We start from the raw sequence: 22,951 nt of genomic DNA, 5'->3' as shown, positions 1-22,951 counted from the left end.
AGATACAAATATCTCTCTCCTCTCGGGAACTGGCTACAAAATCAGGAGGCAGGACAGAACGAGTTTTCGCAAGAAACCTTCAGCATGCTTTTATTAATTTAAAATGCTTCCTCCTAGTCGAAGTGTGAGCCACTTGGAACTTAATTGTTCTCAATTCATTGATTCGCCAGTTTCTTATCAGTTCGGCTACTGTTCAATATCTTCAGGAGTGGATGGGCGGATCCAGTTGTAGTACATTTTCAGGGTGGCATTATTGTTTTGGGTCCTAGAAATTCAACATTATATGGATGTCCTGTCTTGAATTTAAGAATGAAGCTAAGTGAAGTGTAACGGGGGAGGAGACAGAAATAACCACAAAACTGCCGCTTTTTATTTAGGGAGGAGGCTTGGCCACCGTTGAACCCCCCCCCCCCCGCCAATCCGGATCCGCCGATGTGGGAATGGCCAATGACCATAACCTAGCAATTATGCCTGCCACATGGACTCTTGTTGAGCTCTAATTAAGTTTTTAAAAAACCGTCAAAGTGTATGGTAATAACATAAAGTGCTTAGGGGATTGAAGCAGGGCGTCTCTTGAGCGCTCCGTGAGCCCGCACCAAGGCCGGTGCTGATGACTTGCTCGTCTTCAAATGAAAATCGTCGGTCCATGCCAACCGTTGAGCGAATGACGTGAGCAAGTGGGCGGTACGCTGAAGTTCAAACTAAACCCCTACTCTGTTTTGTCTTCTGGAAAAATCTATTTCTGTCAATTGATACTATTAAATAAATTGTATTCTGAAAAATTTTCTGATATTAAAATGTGAGAACATCACTATTCTTAGCAGTTACATTTATCCGAGTACCTTGACACAATATTCAACCTTTGCGTTAGTAATAACCGCTTCCCCTCAATTAAAAAAGTGATAAAAAAAACTGACGCTGTAGTTGAGAAAACTTAATCTTATCATTGCTTACTTGAGAAGCATATATCAATTTAATGTATGCAAGCTCCTGGGTATGCCGAATGAGATTGTTCATGTTACAAACACTGATCAATGTATCATGCACGAACACTACTTGAAACATTAAGTAGAAAATTTCCTTTCTTTTTCCGATATCTAAACGGAGCGAAGAGCGACACACCTGTAAACTTACTTTCGCTAACCTTCCTATAAAACCCTGCTCCAAAACCAAGTGATAATTATTACATGATCAACTAGACACCAACTACCCTCCGTGTACAGCGTACGCACAGGTGACCCGCCCTCATGCACTCTAAAAGTAGGTTGTATTATTTTGTGGTCTGTTTTCTGCACAAACCCGCCTGAGTGCTGGTGGACGCAGTTTAGAATAAAAAAACAAAGTATAATTCACTTTCATGTCCCGTGGGTGATTAGGGATCATAACATGATGGTCATTATGTCGCACTTGGTTTTTACTTTACATTACAATTGATTTGCCTGTGGTTCACGGGCGTAAATCCCGGGGGATTGGGGGTATATATCACCCCCCTCCCATATACACACACACTTTCTTGTGATGAGCAAAAAGTTATAGCGGAGTGTGAAGAATTTTGGGACTTCGCAAAGACTAGCATGTCTGCAATATCACTAAAAGGGGAACACACCTTTTAAAAGCCATTAATGGTGTCATTCTGATATAAGATTTTGCACAGATGTACATGTTCGTAATGAACATCGCCCCTTACGTAGTGTGCATGGTGTTGCGCCCCCTCCAAATTTCCATGGCCGGGTAAAAGTCCTCCCCGCACCTTTCTAAACCCCCACCCCCATTTCCAGCACAGATACGCCCCTGCTGTAGCTCCATAACGACACAGTCGCATTATCCCACAGCTTTCCATGGCTTGTTCATTAACTCTCATCTTGTGTTTATCCCGTCATCCTCACTGTCACCCTGTCTGACTAGTTTTGGTACCACTCGAGAATCAGCGTGTGACTACACGCAAAGCTTTATTTGGTGATTTAAAAAATTACAAAATCAGGTAGGGACAAGATGGACGAGGGAACCAAAAACTCGTCAATTCTTTCCATCAGATTTGATTCAATGTGTGAAGTGTATCGTATGATAAATCTTTCCCTCGGAGTTTAATTTTCAAGAAGGGAAGAACAACCTAGCCGGAATGCAGCCTCATGGGTATGCTCTCAAAACAAAAAGACGGGACTGGTCGCCAACAGAATTAGTTAATTTTTTTCTTTCTTTTTTGTATCAGTGAGTGGATGAGATTTGATGTCAGAAAAATAGGACTGAGAAATTTTCTGTAAAACGATGTCTGTAACTGACTTGGGACGCAGCTTTATCCATTAATCTCCGTTGTTATATAATACCTCTTCATAATATTGAGAGTGTCCAGGCCTAGGAGGGGGCGTAGGCCTGGGAACTTTCTTGGGGACAGGTATTGCTGTGTTTTGGTACATTGCGGGTTCACCCAGACCGACCTGGTGGTGGCGTCTCGGCCGTTTGGGAGGGGGATCAGGCTTTTTCTTGGCTGTCTGTGCATCAGCATCCTCGTACTCCTCAGATCGAACCTTGCCAGGCTTGGCTTTGCGGAAGGGCTTGTGTAGCTTAGGCGGGCTAAGTGCCGTCTTGGTTGTCGGCTCGCCAATATTGCCGTAGCTGGGAGGTTCAGCTGGATCTACCTCATCGTAGGGGTGCCAGGATGGTGGCCTTGGTTGTGGTCTGGACGTATCCTGGGCGGTCGCAACTGCTACGTTGTCGTACCCGTCGTAATCGACGTGATCATTGATACAGGGCCCCCTCTTGAAGACGACCGATGGCTCCCCGGTCGTCTTGCTGGCTGTCAGCTGGTTGTTGGCCGTGGAGCTCTCCGAGGGTTTCTCCTTCCTGCGACACAGCAGGTTGCTCACGCCTTCCCGGACCTTCCTCTGCCGCACGACAAAGAGCAGGAAGACGAAGAGGCCCTGCAGGGAATTGAAGATGCAGAACAGGACCTGGAAGGCGAAGCTGGCGGTACCCCAGACGGAGAGCAGGCCGAAGACCCAGGTCAACCCAAGCAGCACCGCCACGGAAGCCATGGTCCTCAGGCGACTGCCGACAGTGTCCCGGTTGCTCTTGTCCGGGGTGCCCATGACTTCGCACGTCAATTTTCGAAAAACGAGTGCAAAGACGACGAGGTTGAAAAGGAACACAAGGCCGATGATGAGAAGCTGGCCAAAGTAGAAGGCGTCTCCCGACTTCAGAAAACATCTACAGGATAATCACAATGATTTAATTGCTGTGATTGGAAGGTTGAAATGTTTTCACATTATGAGCTCATAGAAGGCACTATGCTAAGGGCACGCTTGAACAACGACCCTTTGTCAACCGCTTGTCGGTTTCGCCTGGTACCCGCTATGTATTTGTATACAAATTATTGGTCGTCGCTGGAACTGGCCCTGTTTTGTGAGGACTTCTTATAGGGTCGACACAATGGTCAACAGAGTGCATTTCGTTGTTTGACGCATACCTTGCCTCGTTTATCGTGTACTGGGTAAGTGCTCTTCCGAACCTCCCCAACTCAGATGCAAGAGCTAATAACTGGCACATGGCCCTTAATACATCGCACTTCTCTTGCAGACTTTTAAGCAGGATGTCTGAAACGAAAAGACTCGAATCGTCGGTCTGAAAAAGAAGGTTGTCTGTCTGACGGTAGAAACTACTTAAGACTTCCCGTCAATGACCAGATTCTTCTGTTGGAGTCTTAGTCAGAGGATAAGCCCTAACTTCATTAAGAAGAAAATCCATTTTAGCAAGCGAGCAAAATGTGAGTCTGTTCTATCTTCCTTCGAAGAAATTTGTAGGCCCTACCTATCTTCGCTGTCGTAGACGGTGTAATCAGTCGCCAGTATGATTGCGATGAGAACCGCCGGAAGCCCTGGAAAACCATTTGCAAAATTATTTGGTTGAGCGGATTTAGCATAAACATTCAGAAGATTGAGAGTACTTTGATCAGAAATCTTGTCATTTAGAGCAGCGTCCATTGGGATTCTTGGTGAACACTATCAGCCACAGGAATTTGTGTCGGTCGGAAACGTAATGAGGCTATTCTCATGGTAGGGTTAAGAGGAGCATGGCTGTATTTAATGGGGATTCCAAGTCGCTTCAGGGTTTAACATGGGTCATATGTCCACACTAAAATAATGCATATCAGCACACTACAGATGTCGTGGGGGAAGCTCCCCTCCTACTAACGCCCGATTTTCAAGGTGGCAAGAGTTACCACGGGAGCACTTGCTCCCCCCCCTGCAATCCCCAGCTTTGCTACTGGTGTCGTTCGTAATTTTAGTCAATTCCAAATAACTTAGTTGCCACTGGCATCAAGACCAAAGTCCATGATAAGTGGCTGTAGCCACTAGAAGCGACTTTCATAGGCACCATGTATTATTCCTACCCGTAATCTGCTCATTTGGACCCGGTCTTAGGGTTATCACTCAGATGCATTCTTATCGACTATAAAAAGCGGTGCCGGAGCTTTTCAACATCACTCACCCCAGGCGACAAGAGACGCCTTGACCATGAAGTGCGACACATCAGAATTGAAGACCTTGACCAGCTTCAGATACAGGTTGGCAGCCTCCACACCCATCCAGGCCATGGAGGTCAGGGTGAAGTAGTGCATCAAGACGGCAGCGGCGATGCAGCCGCTGCGGGAAGACGTCTGCTCGATGCCGGCCAGGAAGACCAGATAGAGGAGGAGCAAGGAGCAGCAAAAACTGATGAGGATGCGGCTGGCTTCCAAAGTTCTTAGAGACCTAGTGGAGACAAATTTTTACAACTTAAAATAACCTCTTTTCTTATAAAATGTGTGGTAGTATTGCAAACCATGGACTCAATTTCGGGCTGTTAGGTTTACTATGCTTATAGGTCCTTGGGCAAGGTACTCTGTCCCTACACGCGAATGCTTTTCTCCACCAATGACTGCTTTTCACTCATCGATACTACACTGACCAAGTTATATTTTTACCTTATAGCAAGGTACAGGGCGACGGTGATGCTGAGGCCCGCAATGGAGACGCCGCATCCGATCTTGCTGAAAATGTCCAAGGCGAAGTTGGGGTGCTTTAGAGGGCCGTGGACCTTCTGAATTCAGATTAAAGACAGCGCGACAAAACTTGATTAATTAATGCGCCCTCCAGCTACGGACCGTTCAAAGGCACACTCTCACCGATAACAAATTCAAGAGGATGGCTAATGATCCAGGTTCGAGAGACGACATTGTGCCGACTACTGGCTGACTTTGCCTGGTACCCCGGGTTGCCAGAGGAAATCGACCGGTGGTCAACAAATGGTTGTCTCTCGAACTTGAACCCCTGCTGTTGTGTTCCCTGTGCTTACACTCGCCCAAATTGACCCCAAGTGGTTTGAGGAGCGTCTTGTGTTGCATGTTTTCGTCCCAGTTGCATGTCGTCTACCTCTCTTCAGATAGTGCCGGTTCTGTTGGGTCGGCTCACTGGTGACGTCGAACAACAAAGCTTAGCTATCAGTGGATAAAAGTAATCTTACCACGAGCACCGCGAAGTTAGTGGCGTGACTGCAGTGGCAGACAATTCTCCCACCGACCTGGGAGCTCTCTTGGCAGCCTTCCGACGACCATTCTCCGATGCCGGCCCGAAGGTTGAAGTCCCAGAAAACACACTCCGTCACTGCAGTCTGATGTTCAGAAACACTAATCAGCTGTCAAAGAAGAAAAAGAAGATAGAAAAGTTGATAGGTCCTGTGTAAATTGGTCCATCTTATCAATCATGATCTAATACTTTCCCTGTTTTTTTTTTTTTCCTTCTGTTAGGTCTCACCTTGTCTGGGAGGAAAGCAATGACTACTGGTGACTCCGGCGGCAGATCTCTGACCTGTGTGCCCTCCACGGTGGCAGCTATGACTCGACTGTCAATAAAGCTGGTCGGGAGAGATGTTGGGGCGCCGTTAGTCCGCTGGGAGCGAAAGAACTTGCTGGTCTGGTACACGACGAAACTCACGGGTATGGAATCACCTGTTCAGTATCAAGCTGGCCGGTGAACTTTGAGGTTAACTCGAGCTGTTCCTGTTGATCATCCCCTGGTATACCCAGAAAAGTGGGCGGATTCTCGTTTCGCCCGCCCATCCACCCCTCTCCTTTCTCTGACCCTTTAACTGTGTTTTCTGTTTCATTCCTCATTTTGTCAGATGAGAATTATTTCAATGCACTATTTTTTAACACCTAGTTCGTACGGAAACTCCCCGAAATGTTACAGTGAGTGCTTAAAGCGATGTCGCGGCAACAATATGAAGGCGCATGGAACATGGAGTTCTTGGTCTCTTAGCAAACTGTAGAGTTAAAGAGGCCTCGATAGCTAGGACTGAATTTTGGTGCTTACCTCCGGAGGATTTGTTGACAACTTCTGGAGGAAGCTGTATCGACGCTGTCGCCTCTTTCACGAGGACGTCGCCGTCAGAGCCGTAGATGTCTACCGAGTTTTCGTCAAAGCTACCGGTACGGTTCTCCCCCTCAAAGACCGCGAACCCCACCCCGTGGGCCAAGGCGCTGGGGTGAAAGGCTCTCGCCTCGACTGCGAGACCTCTGGTCATGTGGCTGATGTTCTGCCCGGTTGCGAGAGCATTGGAGATTTGCCTGCCCAGAGACTTGACGATGCGAGACGAAGAGTTTGCGACCTCGTCCGCCGCGCCGAGGCGGTCGTCATCCATTTGAAGCAGGTTGCTGACGATCTTGACAACGTTTTCCGTTACCTGCGGAACGTTTTACAAAATTTCCACTTATTTCCTTTTCCACGCCAACTGATTGTCATCTTTTGCAGTGGTGGTTACTGATAGAGAACTGACCCAAAAGCAAACCATGAAACAGGGGACTTTCAAGCGACACTTACACAGTCTAGAGACAGACTTACCTCTGGAGAGGTGTCTTGAACGCCGACGATGCTGTCCAGTAAATCTGCCGCAAAGGCCACGGCACTTTCGTCAATGGAAGGCGTGTCGCTGGTGATAGACGCAAGCGACTGGGAAACCTGTCCCACGTTCTCTGCCGTCACTGAAATCTACCATAGAGCAAAAAACACTTACTTACAGATTGCAAAAATGGTTTAAAGCGCCACAAGTGTTGATGCACACAATATACGACATGTGTATAGGGGTCAGGGGTTAAAGGGGGCACTTGCCCCCCCCCCCATGTAAAAACATAAAAGGAAAAAGGGGATGTGTGAAAATTTTAAAAAAAATGAAGAGATGAAAAGCTTGAATATCTCTAATTTGTTTAGCAGTTCGCAGCTTATGAATGCTTTGCCCCTCTGGAAAAAAGTGGTTTGCCTCCCTGGAAATATTCCTGACGACCCGTATGGACATAGCTCAATTGTGCGCTCATCAAAGACGATTGCCAACCAGTGTGACATGACCATCTTTTCCATACCTCTCGCGATAAATTAAGCTTTGTTTAAACATATCTTTACAGTCTCCTTGCAAATCAATTTGGAATAAGCACTGTTGGAGCACCGGGCAGTGCTTCCAAGTAGATTAAAAGCACTAGTCCACTCTCACAGGACGCGAACCCAAAACATCCATGAATCTTGTGGATTAAATCCGATTTTGCTGCATGGAATACCTGTGCAATTACGCCTGCTTTTTTTTTAAACTGACGACCGTGTGGCACTGGTCCAATCTGGTGTGCTTCAATTTCAGGTGTTACGCACCTGTGTCATCCCGTTTGTTTCAAGTCCTGCCTGGTTTGTGACGGTTAGCATGACGACGAAGTCGCGGTCCTGAACTCCAGCGGGGACTGTCGGCTTGATTTGGTACGCCGTGGCGTAACATTCGCCGAGCGGAATACACACGCAACCTTGCGGACTGCAGCCCTGATTAAATAGAATAAAACTGCAAACGGTGGAATTATTGAGAGAGATGAGTATTTGAAATATATTTGTGATTATAGCTGTTAACAATGCCAACGACCTCAGCCCAACCGTTATTACTATTAGAGGCTTTGCGTGGTGGCCATCTTGCAGGGTAGTTCTTTTGCTTTACAGGGTAACCTCTTTCCTACATACCCCGCAGATGGCAGCAATGAAAACCCTCTATTCTCGCTGTAGCAAATCTCCTACCCCCACTCCAGCTTAACCCAAACCCTAGCCCTAAACTCTACAATAATCGTCATCCTAACTTTGCTGTATTCATGAAGCATTTGCAGCGGCAGTGAATTTTCACCTTTTTTCTACATTAAGACTCGCTTTTGTTTCAACTTCATTATCATGGAAAAGCCTTTGGTATCGTGGAACATTTGTCGATTTGCATCCAAGACCCGTGTAATGTTTTAGTCCGTGTACACAATATATGCTATTTGAACGCTTCAAATATCCAGCCTCTTCTGCCAAAAACCGTCAAGAACAATTCAGTTAGATTGTTCCATGATCGGTTTCATGTTCATAACACGAACATCAAAGGCTTTTTTATCACTGTAATGATAACCACCTTCAGAAAACGTAGGTGCCGGGTGGCGGATGCTGTTTGGGAAAATTAAAGAAAAATGGAGATAACACCAGATATTTTCTTACCTCGGTGGTGTTGACACGAGTCACTGTCTCCGTTCCAATCTCCAAGACTGTTTGGGTTTCATTCTCAAGAAGCCGCCATTCTATGGTCTTGAGACCGCTGTGCTCGTCGACGGTCCGAAATTTCACACTGCGTGTGGGCAAAAAGATCCGTTTGCTGCACGTATATCGTGGCACTGGGGTTTCAGTTTGATAATTAGAAACAGCCAAAGTCGTTCAACTGAAATTATTTCGATAGTCGGCAATCGATGAATCAATTTTAAGTGACTCTGTTACAAGAGACCTTTTTCCACTGGGCTTTCGCGCAACATCGTTTCGGTAAGGTTGAAGATGAGTTAAGACAAGTATTTATTGTCAAGGACAACACAAGTGTATAACGTAAAGCCTGGTTTCCATCTCGACGTGAGAAATGCAGAGAGCAACGCAATCAAGATGCAAACTGTAATACAGACATATGGGTACATGTCCGACGGTGATTTCGTCGACAACGCAGACAAACGCAAACTAGCCAGCGAACGATCGGCTAAGTTGAGCAAAGTTCAACTTTGCCGACTGTCTGCGTCGAGTAGCAGTGGTATCCCCATACAAACATGCACGCTGGTATGACTGGCGTGTAATGATGTACCTCTTGCTTTTCTCTTTAATGTTTAATGTCACATCCCAGTGATCAACTAAATAGCTGACCGTAAATTAGATGCATGAAACTGGAATACAGGTTTGGCATCACGGAGTTTCGAATGCCATTTTGTTTCAATATTTGGGGTGGAATGACGTCGTGAACCGTCGCTTTCGTTCGTGTCTGCGTCTGCACGTCTTGCGTGCCGTTTGCGTCAAAAACGACGGTATGGTAACCAGGCTTAAGTCAACTTTAGCGGAAGTGAATGTGTTCATCAGTACCTTATGTCATGCAGGTCGACAATCATCTCTATACAGTCGACAACAGGTGGGGAAGAGTCGACCCGGAACAGTAGGCTGTCCCTCGCAGAGTGACCAGCCAGGTCCCTTGCCTCCACCCAAAACCGAACGGAAGAGCCATCTCGTGCCAGCGGGTTATAGAGATGATGTGTGTCTGTGCCCTTCGTGAGCCAATTGTCAGAGTTTTCATTGTTCGGATCGACAATAGCGCTGCCGCTGCGGTCAGTGTTGACCAATACACGGAACTCCGCCACTCCTCCGGCGTTGGGGATGGCGTCACGGCCACGCTGACCGAAGTTTTGGTCATAATCTGCCAACAGGAATTATCAGCAATGAGACACAGGAAACCTCAGAGATTTTAAACAATTAAATTAATGCTACAGCTTTACAAGTTAACCCTTACGTTTCCTTAATACAGATTTCAACTGATTTAAACATTCAAATACAATGCAACACTTCTGATTCTCTGTTTTTATGCAACTATAATGACAAAGCACTGACAAAGCTTGCTAGCTTGTCCTTTCACAGGGAATAAAACTCCAGCATGAAGAAAAAAGGAAAAGGGGGCAACCTGCCAGTGGAGCCGCCACGCACGCAGTCATTGGCCACATCCGTTTTCCATAAGGCCCCATGATGCTGCCTGGCGCAGTCAAAGGATTCCGTCACACCAGGCCTAAAGGCCGTTTCATAATTCAGGCGAATTCGAAAGCGAAGCGAAGCTGACGTCAAGAAAAATTTGCAGCAAAATTTCGCTCGAGTTGAAATGTATTCAACTTGTGCGAATTCGCAATGCGAATAGTTCATCTGACGTCACAAATTCGCGTTCGTTTTTGCTTTCGCGTGAAGTAGGAACCGGTCTTTTTTTTTACCTACTCACCGGCGTCTAAGAGCCCGTTCGCAAAGGGACCAATGGGCTTGAGGAGGCCTTTGTTGACGTGTCTCTTATTGAGGAAATGGCCCTGCCAGTCGAGTCGCAGCCACTTGTCCCTCCTGGGCGACGAGTCTGGAAAGGACACCCATCCGTATTCTGTCGCTCCATCGTGTGACAGAACGCGCATGGGGGCGGTGGGGTCGATGGTAACGTCGTTCCGGTTGTCGTCGAAGAAGACGAAGCGACGGCTACGCCGAACGTTGTCGACGTTGTCGATCACAGAGAGCACGACGGAATAAACACCTGGGTGAGATCAGTATATAAACCACAGTTGCAAAAATGCAGCTACTAAACATTTCTGGATGTTGTTGATAGGATCGTCATAAGAACGCTCAGCGGAATCCACAGGGCTTAGACACTGGTCCAGTCCACCTAGTCAGTACGACACGTTTGTCATCTGTGTAATGTCATGTACGAGTCGACGTTAACAATGGGAAAGATTTGCCAGAAACTTCCATGGTCGTAACTGGGGTGTAGTTGCTTAACTTTTTTACACCAGATTGGCCTACAGGAACTCTGCAGTAATTCGCAGTGCAGATTATAACGTAGCCTGTGCCCAGAAATTACAAGTATGGGTTTAGCATCGCTTTCCAAAGCTCGTGTTCTGGTTCAAAGAGCTTATTACATAGGCCCTACCAGCACTTGGAAGGGTGACCGTCTGGCCACTCGCCGTCACGCCCTCGTAGACCGGAGGACCGTGGGAAACTTCGGTCATCTCGTTGCCACTGGTACCTGACATTTGCCGCACTTGCAGGTGGTACTCCTTGATACCAGCGCGGCTGTCTATCCAGCCGAACCACCTGACTGTTATCACGGGCTTTTAAGGTGATCGTGAAAAGACAAACATGTGACGCGGTAAGAAAATTCCCCCAAAAGCCAGTCGGAAACCACTCAGATCCCAAAGCTCCAAAACTCAACATAATTATGAGCACCGTAAAACGTGAAAATAGGGCCATGAACCACGTGAAAACCATGTGAAAGAGACGCATTACCCTGATGAAATAAGGCCAGAAGAAAAGTTTACAGGAGAGTTGTAATCGAATCACGTGCTGTCATTAATAAGGGAATAAATGTGTGCAGTGCGCCAGTCTTACGCGTGCGTTTAAGACCGGCTCAGGAGAATGGACGCTGTTCATTAGTAATGCCCTCTTCTGCCGCTCGGGCATTATCAGCGTTTATTCTACTGAGCAAGGTCTTAAACGGCCAAGCACATATTTTTTCCCATTCATAAACACCTTTGTATTCAGAGAGTCAAAAGGATTATGGAGGATTTCCAACGATTTTGTTTTACAATTTTACTTCCATTTTCATTGTCGCTTCTCAGCGGGCATTATGAACAAATTTTGTTAATTCACGGTCACGTGACGCGTTTAAACCAATAGGAATAGAAAAACTGTTCCGGGCATTTATGAATAAGAGATAAATAGCGATAAGGAAATGTCTTTGTCGCAGAATGAACGGATACCTTGTGATTCGAACCAATCGTTTCCATTGGCTCTACCTATCAGTATTTGATAGCAACAGGAGTAGTTGGACTCAGGGAACTTGATTTAAGCCAGTACCTGAGTTATGACATTGCTCCCCACGGACAGCATTGAGTTTTGACATGACGTGGTGCCCACACAATGGGACGGCCCGTCCAAGGCAAAGGTAAACGTTGCAGTCGCCGATGTTTGCTTGCTGGTGTAGTACCGTGTGAGGACATTGGAGTTGCTGTCTCTGTTGAATAGCTTCATGTGTCCGCCGGCAGAGGAGTACACGGTGTACGTCAGACTGAAAAACATAATACCAACTACGCCCGGTTATGATACCTGTGGTTTAATAACCGGTTATGATGATGTTAACCGGTTATGATGATGTTAACCGGTTATGATGATGTTAACCGGTTATGATGATGTTACCTGATGTTAACCTGATGGGCACTCTTGGCTCAGCTGATAACGTACTACTGATCAAAATTGTTTTATGTGTTAGGCGAGTGAAGTGTTGGGAAAAATACCGCTTTGTGTTGATTTTACAAAGGTAGAGAAGGCAAAAGGCTCCTTGTAACTAAGAGTAGAATGGCAAGCAGATGGAATAAAACAAATTAAACCGTAAGCCTACTCACCGATTGTGAAGAGTATATATAAATGAAAAATGCGGGAAAAAGACATACACCTCTCCACTTCGGGTTAGTAAAAAATACTCCAACTGGAATTTTTCATAACATTTTGGGAAGCCAACATTAATGTTTCTAGAAGTGATGTTTTCAATAACTATCATCGAAGGTTAGATTATGATAAGGATTACTGTCGGTTCCACTAATAGATCAAGCTCTATGTACGAATCCTGCACGGAGTCGGCCTTCCCGAAATATTTTCCTGTTGATCTGGGTTTTTTTCTTAAAGAATGTAAAAGAGGTTTTTACGCACACGTCGCCTGTGCTTGGTGACCAGGAGGTGTAGTCGATGTCGAAAGTGGCCTCACAGACGACAAGGTTTGAGGCAGGGTTACTGCGCGAGCCGGCGGACGAGCAACTACGGAAGCCGATGTAATGTATTCCACCCCGGGCCTCTATCAAAAGACAAGTCGGGGGAATCAGATAGGCTTAAAATCACCTGAGATAAAATGCCAAATACGATTGATTTTCTCACCAAGACACAGTAACCACGAGCTTGTCATGCACGACGGACGTCTTTGTGCACGGACCTCGATCTGGACCAAGAGAGGGCGCTATTTTCTGAACAACTAAGGCCTCTTTGATCGAAACCAAACATCGCTGGTTCACGAAACACTAGGTAATGCACGAGTCACCAACAAATTGAACACTTCCGACCAACGCAGCTCTTTTCAACCGATCAACCGATAAGTGGTGCTTTTGGTCGTCATTAAACAGCCGAGAAGAGGGGCTAACATCCGTCCCCAGGCTGTGAAAAGAAAAATATCCTAGCTCCCTGTTTAAGGTAAACTGAAAACCTTGAGAAGAGTCCGAACAAAACACTTACTGTTAACAGACACCGAAACCCTAGCAGAAACAATGCCCAAGCTGACGCTGTGGATATACGGAGGGCGCTGCGGGAGTCCAGTCGGTTGGTACGAGGTTTTCCACAGAACCTGGATGGACGTGAAGTTAGTCACGTCGGTGTACACCGTGGTCGTGCTCCCCTGCGCGGCGGGTGATTCAAGGTTTGTACTTCCCTTGATGAGGGTTCCGCGGTACTCCGATATGGTCGGTCTCTGGCTCCTCGACACTGACAGAAAAATGTCCATATGAAGTAAGTAGACCTGCTCTGTTTCTAACTAGACATCCTTTTCACCCTCTTGCAGGTTGTTTGTCCCGGTTGACCGAATGTGGTCACACGGGATAGGTTAGTGCATGAAAATTGTGAATTGGACGAGCGACGGGACATCGCCCGCGTGTGGATTCCGGAGTATACGCCCAATGTTCGGTCGGCAGCGTGTCTTTATTACACAACTGTATGGGGATATACACGAAACACCTTCCAATGAGAAATGGGTTTTATTGTCGGCGCAAGATGGCTAACTTTACCGTGAATACACGTAAAACGTTGTAATCTAATGGGCGCCATTTGAGAAAGCGATATGCCTGCGCAATGCACATTAATGCAAAGGCGCAGGCGCCGCAGCAGGCACGTGCACCTGGTGAGCCTGCGCCGAAGCATTACCGTAAACTGCGCAGGCATATCGCTTGCTCAAATGCCGCCCATGGTAATTACTCCTTTTGGGCAGAGTTATCCATCTTGCGCCTTCGGCGCTATACGATCTTTGCTTACGACCAATAGGCCTACATAGTACGACTTTAACGGAAAACAGAGAAAACTTTTTGTTCACGCTGCACATATATCTGTTTAACACAATGTTGACTCACGTGTCCTGCAGTCAGTTCCCGAAAATCCACTCCTGCAGGTACACAGGCCGTTTGTACAGGTTCCTGGGTAACAGGCGTTACTGCCAGTCCTCCACGAACATTGCTCTGAAAATAAGAAGGGTTTTATTCCTAAATGAGATATACATCGTTCACGTATTGAGCAATGATTTCTCAAATATTTAAGAACAAAATGAGTGTCCGGACTCCCTTCATGTTATTTCGCACTGCTCCGACTCACTGACTTTTTTTAACAAAGTTAAATCTCTAGAAACTGGCAGGAGGCAACCACCGGAGGTAAAATTCAGGGAAGGACCAAAATGGCGCCTATCTCGTTTTGGCAGTAAATTAGATTACCAGATGATGAGCAAGATTAATACAGCAATGTCATTTGACGTTTGGAGTTTAAACTTTTAAAGCCATGGGAAGTTGGAACCTAGTCAGCCTATGCGTTTTTTATCCGGTTCGTATTGGTGTGACGTCGCTTCAGTTCAAACCACGCCCACTGCACATGGAGCTACATGGAACTTTGGAACCAGTCCAGTCAGTGTATGACTGGGCCCGCCACTAGTTGCAAGAGAAACAAAGTGAATTTTTTCTGAAATTTGGAGTCTAGTGAGTACCTGCCAAAACGTTCCCTTAAATATGAGTGGAACATGTCTTTTCAGTGCAGTGAAAATGCAGTGAATCTGACTAAGTTACGCGAAAACGTTGCTAACTCAAAATCCCCCCCAAAACGTAATGGTATGGTCCAAACATGGTGGCCGTTTCCGAGATGCGTAGCGAGAGGATTTTCCCTATCCACTCATTAAATCTCCTGTGTTTCAGTGTATAATTTCGTCTTTCCCGTAACTATTAGTTAGTCGACTAAGAATAGAGTGTTTGCACTTTCAATGAAGTAAAGTGTGATTATTGGGCATGACCGAACAGCTGCAGTGAATTTTCTACCAGTACGCCGTAATCAGCCAATCCTATGAAATTACAAAAAAAGATGTCACCTCCTTTAAGCGCAACGACCATTCAGGGGTCTTTCACTCTTTAAAATGATAATGAAAAAATGGGGGCATACTTATGCACCGTCGTTGGTCCGCTGACAACTTGTAGGCGGAGCCAAGGCGGGTGCCAAAGTCTCCGGCGCATTCACCACATCTCTGATTAGTTGAGGAGCTGCAGTACACGTCCAGGCAGTTGGAGATGAAAGAACACCCTGGGGGCAAGCAGCGAATCAGGAAGTGTGTACTTGCACTTTTTACTACGCTACTTTTGGTTGTAGAGGAGATATAAATCCATCAAACAGGGTCAGTTCCGCCACCACAGGCCCGCTGATATAAGGTGCAGCCAATTCTGGCAGAGATTTTGCGTCTGTTGAATTGACATGAAAATGGCCGTGGTCCACGACGGCATGGTGAACTGTTACTTCAGCACCACGTCGTAGCTTCTCTGTAGACTTTGTACCACTCGTCACTGTGGACCATCGTTTGAGTAAAAGGTATGTACCCTCCAAAAAGGGCGTAATATCCTTTGCTCGAACTACTTGGCACAACGCAAACACTAATTACATGTGATCTAAGTAAGGGGAAAGTCCAATTACTTTAAACTTGAAATGATAATTCCATTTTCCTTTAGTTATTAATATGGTTCAAGGTCCTCATCTAGCTTACCTCAAAATGAACTTACAGAGTAAATTCTGGTCCATCTTTCTAATTGAGTTCGTTAGTATTGCCCTGACAATGATAATTACCATGCTTTACTCGGTACTTACTGCTACACCGCGGTGAGTAGAACCCTCGGTTGCAGTTGCTGCAGTAGTCGGGTCTTGTGCAGCGCCCCCCGTTGGTGCAGGATGGAGAACAAATGGCTGCAGGTCAAGTACAAAAAAGCCCAGACGATTTTCAGGTCTATATGTCAGCAAGTACTTTTCAGTTGAACTGATTGAGTGATCTATATACCTAACTTTGCAAAACAAGCGTAACAGTTCTTGTTCAAGAATGTAGTAATTACAAGTGTTTCAGTTAACTATGATAAATAAGACGAGTGCATTTTAGTCTTGGCTCCAGGGCGTCTGTATTTTTTGTCCACCCTTGTCCTGTTGCTGGGGCCTGCACGTCTCCTTGAACGTTAACTTCTTCGATTCCACAATGGGTTTGAGTCTGTGCGAGAGGTCGTGCATCGCCACCGGGTATCGATTCATTTCATCTTGTAAGTTGCGCCCGCTATTGACCATTTTATTTGTTTAGTGAGGCAGTGTTGATTTGATACAGGGGTATGATGCCAAGTATGCACTAGTGACGTCTTGGCCCAAGACTAAATATACATGTACATGTACGATCGTTTGAAACCGATGGACAAGTCTGGTCTCAATCCTTAGTTCAGCGGCAGAAATCACAACTTACGTGTTGAGCAGCCGCTGCTGGTACTTCCACTCCACCCGTCGCAGCATCGATAACACGCCTTGTACCTGTGGATGAGAAAACAGAAATTGGCTGAGGAAGTGTCCAGGAATTCTGATTGGTTCTATGAGATCCTGCATAGGCCAATGAAGGTCGGCATCCTTTGTGCAACAGTTTGAAGTGAATACGGAAGCCTATGAGGAGACCCGTGAAGCAGTGGGCGTTGCAAAATCATGAAAGGGGGGCGTTTTGTTCTTTCGAGGAGGAGATGGCAATACATGATCTGACCATATAGAGCAAGGAAAGCTCTTTGATCTGAGAGACACAATATGGTGGTGTTGCCGGTGGTTTCTTGATCTTGATCTTGAGAGCCAGTCACGTGGCATTCGCTATGTTTGACATCTTGCTTTCCGTGGCCAATGGAACTATGCCTGTAGCAACTGAACATGTATGCAAGTAGGGGCTGAAGAACATGTCGACCATTATCGCTGGGTATATACAAATGCATACAGGTGTGCACGTTGCACGGGGCGCGCACTGTGGAGAGCTACACTCCCGGGCAAATCCCGTTGGGTCCCGGCCCCCCTCTCAATGTTGGGTGTCGATGCGCGGCCTGCGCTCCAGCTCGAGATGACAACATTGAGCGAGGGATTGGGGGACCTGGAACGGGTAACTAGGCCTATACTGTGTCTACTGATACGTGTCCCAACAATTTTGGCCAAAACAACATTTTTGCCAAACAAGTATCTCCACATTCACGAGCGCAACTGTGATGCTATTCCGGAGAGAAAGCCTCAATGTAACACTGGACTGCAAAAAAGTTACTGATGATAAAATGCAAGTATCAAAGCATTGATGTATTCACGTCAACAATTCACACAACTGAAAATACGACAACTTAAGGGTGTACAATGTTGAAAATGAATTATAATATGACAGGAAATTAAAGTGCTTGTTCAACCACATCTTTATAGGGAAGGGATTCGCGGTAAAGAGGTTAATTTCACAGGAAAATGCGTCTGAAGAGCTACATACCACACATCAGATTCATCACACAACACGTTATTCAGCAGAACTATTGGGTTCCTGATATGGCTGTCATTCTAGCTCGTAAAGGAAACGAGAGAACCCCCCCCCATGGCGTGTTATTCACATAATACTTTGAAAGAGTTCGGACACGTAGACAGGTGTATGTAGACGTGATCCAGGACTAGCCCATATTGATAAGTGTTCATTTAAAAATAATAAAGAGAGCTGTCAAGGAGAACATTTGATGTTTGTTTGTGTAAATTTATATTGTAGCATTTTAACCACTCAGTCTTTACACAGCAACATTATGAGCAGGAAAGGTTAATGAATTTGTTATCTCCTTAATATGAACAACGAAAAGCAATATCTGTGAAATGGCCGAGTGGTTAAGCTCGCGGTTATCAGATCGTTAGAAGGTGGGTTCGAATCCCAGGGGGTGCCTTTTTTATTTTTCCAACGCTTGCTGTCATTTACTAGCTATAAGAGACTGAAATTTACCCCGTCAAATACCAGCAGTACCTTAGCCTAGCGGGTAAGCTCTGCGGCTGGCACTGTCCGCGAAGTCCAGGTGAGCACCTTAGTACAGGTTCGAGACGTATGGCCGACTCGGCGGCCAGGGCTTAGGGGCCTGTCTCGTTTCCTCCCTTGCATGGTCGCTCGAACCCTTTTGGGGTTAAATGGATGGGCAGGGAGGAAGTGCGGTGGGCCGGGACCCCGAGACCCAGAAGAGTCCTATATGGAAGCCGGTAACTGCGATTCCTTGCGAATTTCAGGAGTCCGTGCGCCTGAATGCTTGGTCAACACCGCATAACTTTTGGATTTTTCCCTCACCACATTTTTATGTCCCCGAGCGCAGAACCCACAAGGCAGTTTTCTATGTTTGAATACAGTGAGCTAAAGGATTGATACTGATATATTTTCTTAAATATTAATCTTAATTTCCTAAATTTTCCACAATGAAACCGATCACAATCGTGTTGGGTCCATTTCTTCCCATTGATTTGAATATGAAAGCTATGAAGTAATTTCAATATAAAAGCTATGAAGTGGTTTAAATATAAAAGCTGTGGGGTGTATAGTGAATGTTTATTATTGATAATTAAACAGGACGGTAACGTCATATTTCCCTATAGTTGCTGTGCCTGAAAACGGCATGTTGTTTCTGTACCGAAAGGGGTCCACATTTGCGAAACATCGATTTCGCACAGTTTTGGGCAGCAATGCCATGGTGCATCGTCTATGATGCACTCCTGAAAAACAGTTCAGACTGGACACGCACAATACAAAATGGATCATTTATCTTGCGTTTTCTTGTACAATTTGCCCAAAATATACATTCGTCTATATTAACAGTCGGCGGTCATTTCTTCTCCAGACAACGGCAACACACACGCGCCAAACGGCACGACAGACACAGTGTTGGATCTGTGCTTGCGGTCTGCGCTCCGGCCGGACATGACAACATTGAGCGAGGGAGTGGGGGTAGGCTATTGCCAAGTGTCCAAACAATTTTGTCCACGGCTGTAGCGCCACAGTGCTGGGTTCAAACATTTCGTGAAGGGGTAGTTTGGAAAAGAGCAAGAAAGTGTTTAGAAAAAGTGCTCATTCGCTAATTCCAAACACATTTTTTGGCAGCTGTTTCTCTTTCGTGTTCCTCAAAAAACCCACCTGTTTCTGTTACACTGTTGCCACCCCCAAAAGCCACAACTGTACGTGGACCGATGTCGGCAACTGTACGAACAGGTAAGACCCCTGTGAATTGACAAATAATAGCATTTTTAAAAAGTCATTTTGAATGCTGGAGAAGACCGTGCAATTTGAAGTAGGCCTAACGCATTATCAAGTTATAAAAATATTGATTCAAAGTAAGACACACAATTTTCTCCATCTCTATCATCATGTGGTCGTCATCTACTGCAAAGCGTACTTTCCAAACTCTTGCAACCCATTAAGCCCTTGACGCCATAGATTTCAAGTTCATGACACTCTTGTGCCGACAAATATAATTATGGAAATTCGAATTCACGGTGAAAAATAGAAGTGAAGTGGTTTTAGAGCATTATTACAGGTGGACATGTCGTGGAAGCAAAATGATTCTTGAAGTTAACCTAGACACTATTGGGAGGGTGAAATTCAAGGAGATCCATATCCAAGACCAACGTATCACTATTAAACAATAAGGGACTTTATGAAAATACCACATTGTAGACTCGCCTGAATTTGTAACCCCGTAAAAAGAACAGCCGAATCACTTAACTGAACTTGCGGCAAAGACCCAGTGAATAGAGCCATGGACGCGATGAACATGATTGGAAATTTCATGATGTGACGTCCTGCAGCACCGACAAACCTCATTCAGCTTCACCGGAGCAAGCATGAAAAAAATTACGGTGAGAAAATCGGCAACAGTTTTATGAAGTGGGAACCGCCAGGATTAGATTGGATAAACTCCAAAAATGATATACTCAGTTTGCAAGTTCCTGAAAGCGGTGGTAATTTATGAAAGATTGCAAAGTAATTTCAACATTGTACAAAGTAATTACCCTTTCTTCACAGCACTTTTCATCAGCCAAATCCCAGAGTGAGAACGAGCAGTCAAGAAGTTCCCCTCTTCGTTTGAAAACAAAGATAACTCATATGCAAACAGACCATTTGCATTTACATTATGAAGTCCCTCTGCTGAAGATTACCACTTAAAAAGAACGACGAATTCGATGGGATTCTAACCAGTGATGGGAGTGGCTTAGACTGGTCCCCTCTGCGTATTTCTTTAGAGCGGTCGCGAACCAGCGCGTGACTTCACTTGTTTGTACAGCTAGCTTCGCACGACGCCCACGGAAGCATAATTATATCATTTTTTCATATTTGGACAGCAGTGATTAGTGATCACGCGATTTGACACATCAGTAAAACGGACAATCCCCTTTTTGTTGTTTTTTCATCACTACTTCCTCAAAATGGCTGCACGTGCCTTCAGCTATTGTAAGATTTTTATTTAGTCTGGTTTCTCTTTTTTCATGTTCGTAATAATAAAACAGGAAAAGTAAGTGAGCCCAAGGATCATATTAAAGAAAAAAGTCCTCTTGCAATCTGTGTGGACCCTGAACGCGAATCTCTTTGTCCAGAGTATGGGGGAATAAAACACAATCTCTGTAATAAAAAGACACTCCATTTTTTGTATCAAATCTGTTTTTCCTTTTACAAAAAAAAATACTTTACACAGCACCATTCTCTGCCACACATTGCAGAACTTTAAAGGAAGCGTGTTTTGCTTTTCCTGATTATTTAGGAAGTTGGCTCTGTGGTTATAGTTTTTCCTGCACGTATTTCATTTTATAATAATAAATAATGCTAAATACGGATAAGTGTTTGTCGCCAATGAATAAATATGTTAATGAATTGGACAGCTAATTTTTTTAGCATCTGGACGTGTTTTTACAAATTTGGCGACAAGATTATGCTTCGTTGTTAAACACAGTTTTCAGAGTGTAATGCCCCATATGGATGGAATTCCACTCAGGCCAGTATGTGCATAATACATTTTCTTTCCCGACCCGCGCCGATTCCATGTTTTTCTTTTCTGCAAGTTCCCTCCCACCACTGAAGCTTAACATTACTATCAAATTGTTCTTCACCTTTCTCTGAAGATTAGACAGAACCTACAATGTTCCCTTACCTGTGTGTGAAACGTATAAAGAACCTTGTAATGGAACTGGGAAATGGGCATGTTTGTTTTCGACTTAGAACAATACTTAGCGAAGAGGTACATAAATGCATGCAAAAGTTATTTCTTCTCGTTTAAACGGCTTAATATCTCGGTTAAACGACATACATGTAGATACCTCGTTTAAACGAGATAACTACACATCGTTTAAACGAGATAAAGTCATTTTTTTGCGTTGGCAGCATTCATATTTTCATAGCGTTCATATTGTGGCGTCACGCCCCTCCGACGAAGGCGAGGGCGCCCTCCTCCTCGAGGTGTGACGGTCGGACGGCACGTACCGGAGAGTCCCTGAGCGGCTAGGGACGAGACCGTTGGGATGGAAGTATACTTTCCCCCAAGAAACTTCAATGATCTCTAGTCTTCGTTGAGATGATGCCTAATCTGATTGGCCAAAACTTAGTGACGCAACCCGGACACACCTGACTTGCAATAAACCTGACTTATATACAACAATCAAAGTGGCTGGTTTACACTCATCAACACTCCTTCAATCACACTCAACCAATGCACCAGTAGAGGGCGCAATTGGTGGTAGACTGTGTGATTATACGTGACTGGACACCACAATTAATTGTTGGCATCAAGTGCCGAATCAGGGACTTAAGCAAGTCTACGGGGCTTATTGTCAGGGCTGCGCTGCACCCAATTCACGTTACGAGATGGCAATCCGCCCTTATATCGACCGCAAGCTCCTATCAGGAACTATACCGCACCACCAATTGGCCCCTCAACCTACCGAGCCCCCTCAACGACACACGCACCACTCAGGACTTAGGCACGGTCACACTAGGCCAGGTGACTGTAACCCTTGCACGGGATTCTCGATCCCTACCTCAGGATCAGCCCTTGACTCAGGACGACTAAACCGTACCTGAGCGCCCCTTACATAGCTTCGCAAGCCGGCCGCTGCATGCTGCAACTACGCCTGAGCGCGCGCTACCTGTGACCAGGCAGTGACCTCCGTTAATTAACCAATCGCCCTACGCGCAAGCACCCTCTCATTGAGCTGCGTTGGACGGGGAGTTCAATATGTTGGTAGCCATGCGACAGTGACGCGTGAGTTTCCCATTCGTTCGTGAACCAGCAAAGTTCAGTTCCGACCAAATGTGCCTCCGTTGCTGAGACAATAGTGTCCCCTCTTTGTCCAGCTCGAAGCTGAAGCTGGGGCAGGGGGGACTGCCCTCCCGGCACCCCGTCCCCGCTTCCGCCATCAGTTGATTTTGGTCGACGGTAGCCAACCACTGTAATTACCACCGGGAAAACCTTACCACCGTACAACTCTTTCGGAGCTGCAGAATGAAAGTTAGCTCGTAAGCTCATCTTTCTCTCGTCAACTTCGAAGGAAACATTCGTTCGAAAGCTAAAGCACACATCGGCGTACTTCCCGTATCAATACACGTGAAGTTCGCTCGAAAGAAAAAGTGCTCTCCGCGGAGACATGTAACCGTTTGTACGTCTGTGGTTGAATGAAAAAGTCAAACCCCTATACAAATGGCAATGTCCAAAAAGACAGATCAAGAGTTTCTAGATCTGATACTCTGAAACACAAAACACTGTTGTCATCTTGCC

General features: G+C 45.6%; 1 protein-coding gene across 1 annotated transcript; it reads right to left on the bottom strand.

Annotated features, from left to right (window-relative positions):
* Positions 1-44: 44 nt before the first annotated feature.
* On the bottom strand, positions 45-20,777 carry LOC110977952 (uncharacterized). Its single transcript, XM_022232501.2, has 23 exons — positions 20,199-20,777; positions 19,913-20,014; positions 19,324-19,407; positions 16,630-16,694; positions 15,999-16,094; positions 15,306-15,443; positions 14,240-14,344; positions 13,356-13,601; positions 12,783-12,924; positions 11,934-12,144; positions 11,008-11,188; positions 10,318-10,614; positions 9,423-9,750; positions 8,529-8,655; positions 7,671-7,832; positions 6,876-7,022; positions 6,348-6,717; positions 5,790-5,983; positions 5,500-5,670; positions 4,961-5,076; positions 4,486-4,748; positions 3,805-3,871; positions 45-3,204 (listed from the first exon to the last, which is right to left on the bottom strand). The coding sequence occupies exons 2-23, from the start codon at positions 20,008-20,010 to the stop codon at positions 2,301-2,303; spliced, it is 4,512 nt and encodes a 1,503-aa protein (XP_022088193.2). The 5' UTR covers positions 20,011-20,014; positions 20,199-20,777; the 3' UTR covers positions 45-2,300.
* Positions 20,778-22,951: the final 2,174 nt, after the last annotated feature.

Source organism: Acanthaster planci, linkage group LG14 (genome assembly GCF_054643075.1).
Source record: "Acanthaster planci isolate LZ-2023a linkage group LG14, COTS_SCS, whole genome shotgun sequence".
Classification (NCBI taxonomy): Eukaryota; Metazoa; Echinodermata; class Asteroidea; order Valvatida; family Acanthasteridae; genus Acanthaster; species Acanthaster planci.
This window is presented reverse-complemented; position numbering and strand designations above follow the sequence as displayed.

What these genes read in the sequence shown, in the direction of transcription:
- LOC110977952 (XM_022232501.2), bottom strand. Translation starts at nt 20,010, where the DNA reads ATGAGGTTTGTCGGTGCTGCAGGACGTCACATCATGAAATTTCCAATC. An exon ending in CAGCAGCGGCTGCTCAACAC is followed by an intron (nt 16,095 to 16,629) that starts GTAAGTTGTGAT and finishes CTTGACCTGCAG; the next exon opens with CCATTTGTTCTCCATCCTGC. An exon ending in GGTCACCCTTCCAAGTGCTG is followed by an intron (nt 10,615 to 11,007) that starts GTAGGGCCTATG and finishes GATCTCACCCAG; the next exon opens with GTGTTTATTCCGTCGTGCTC.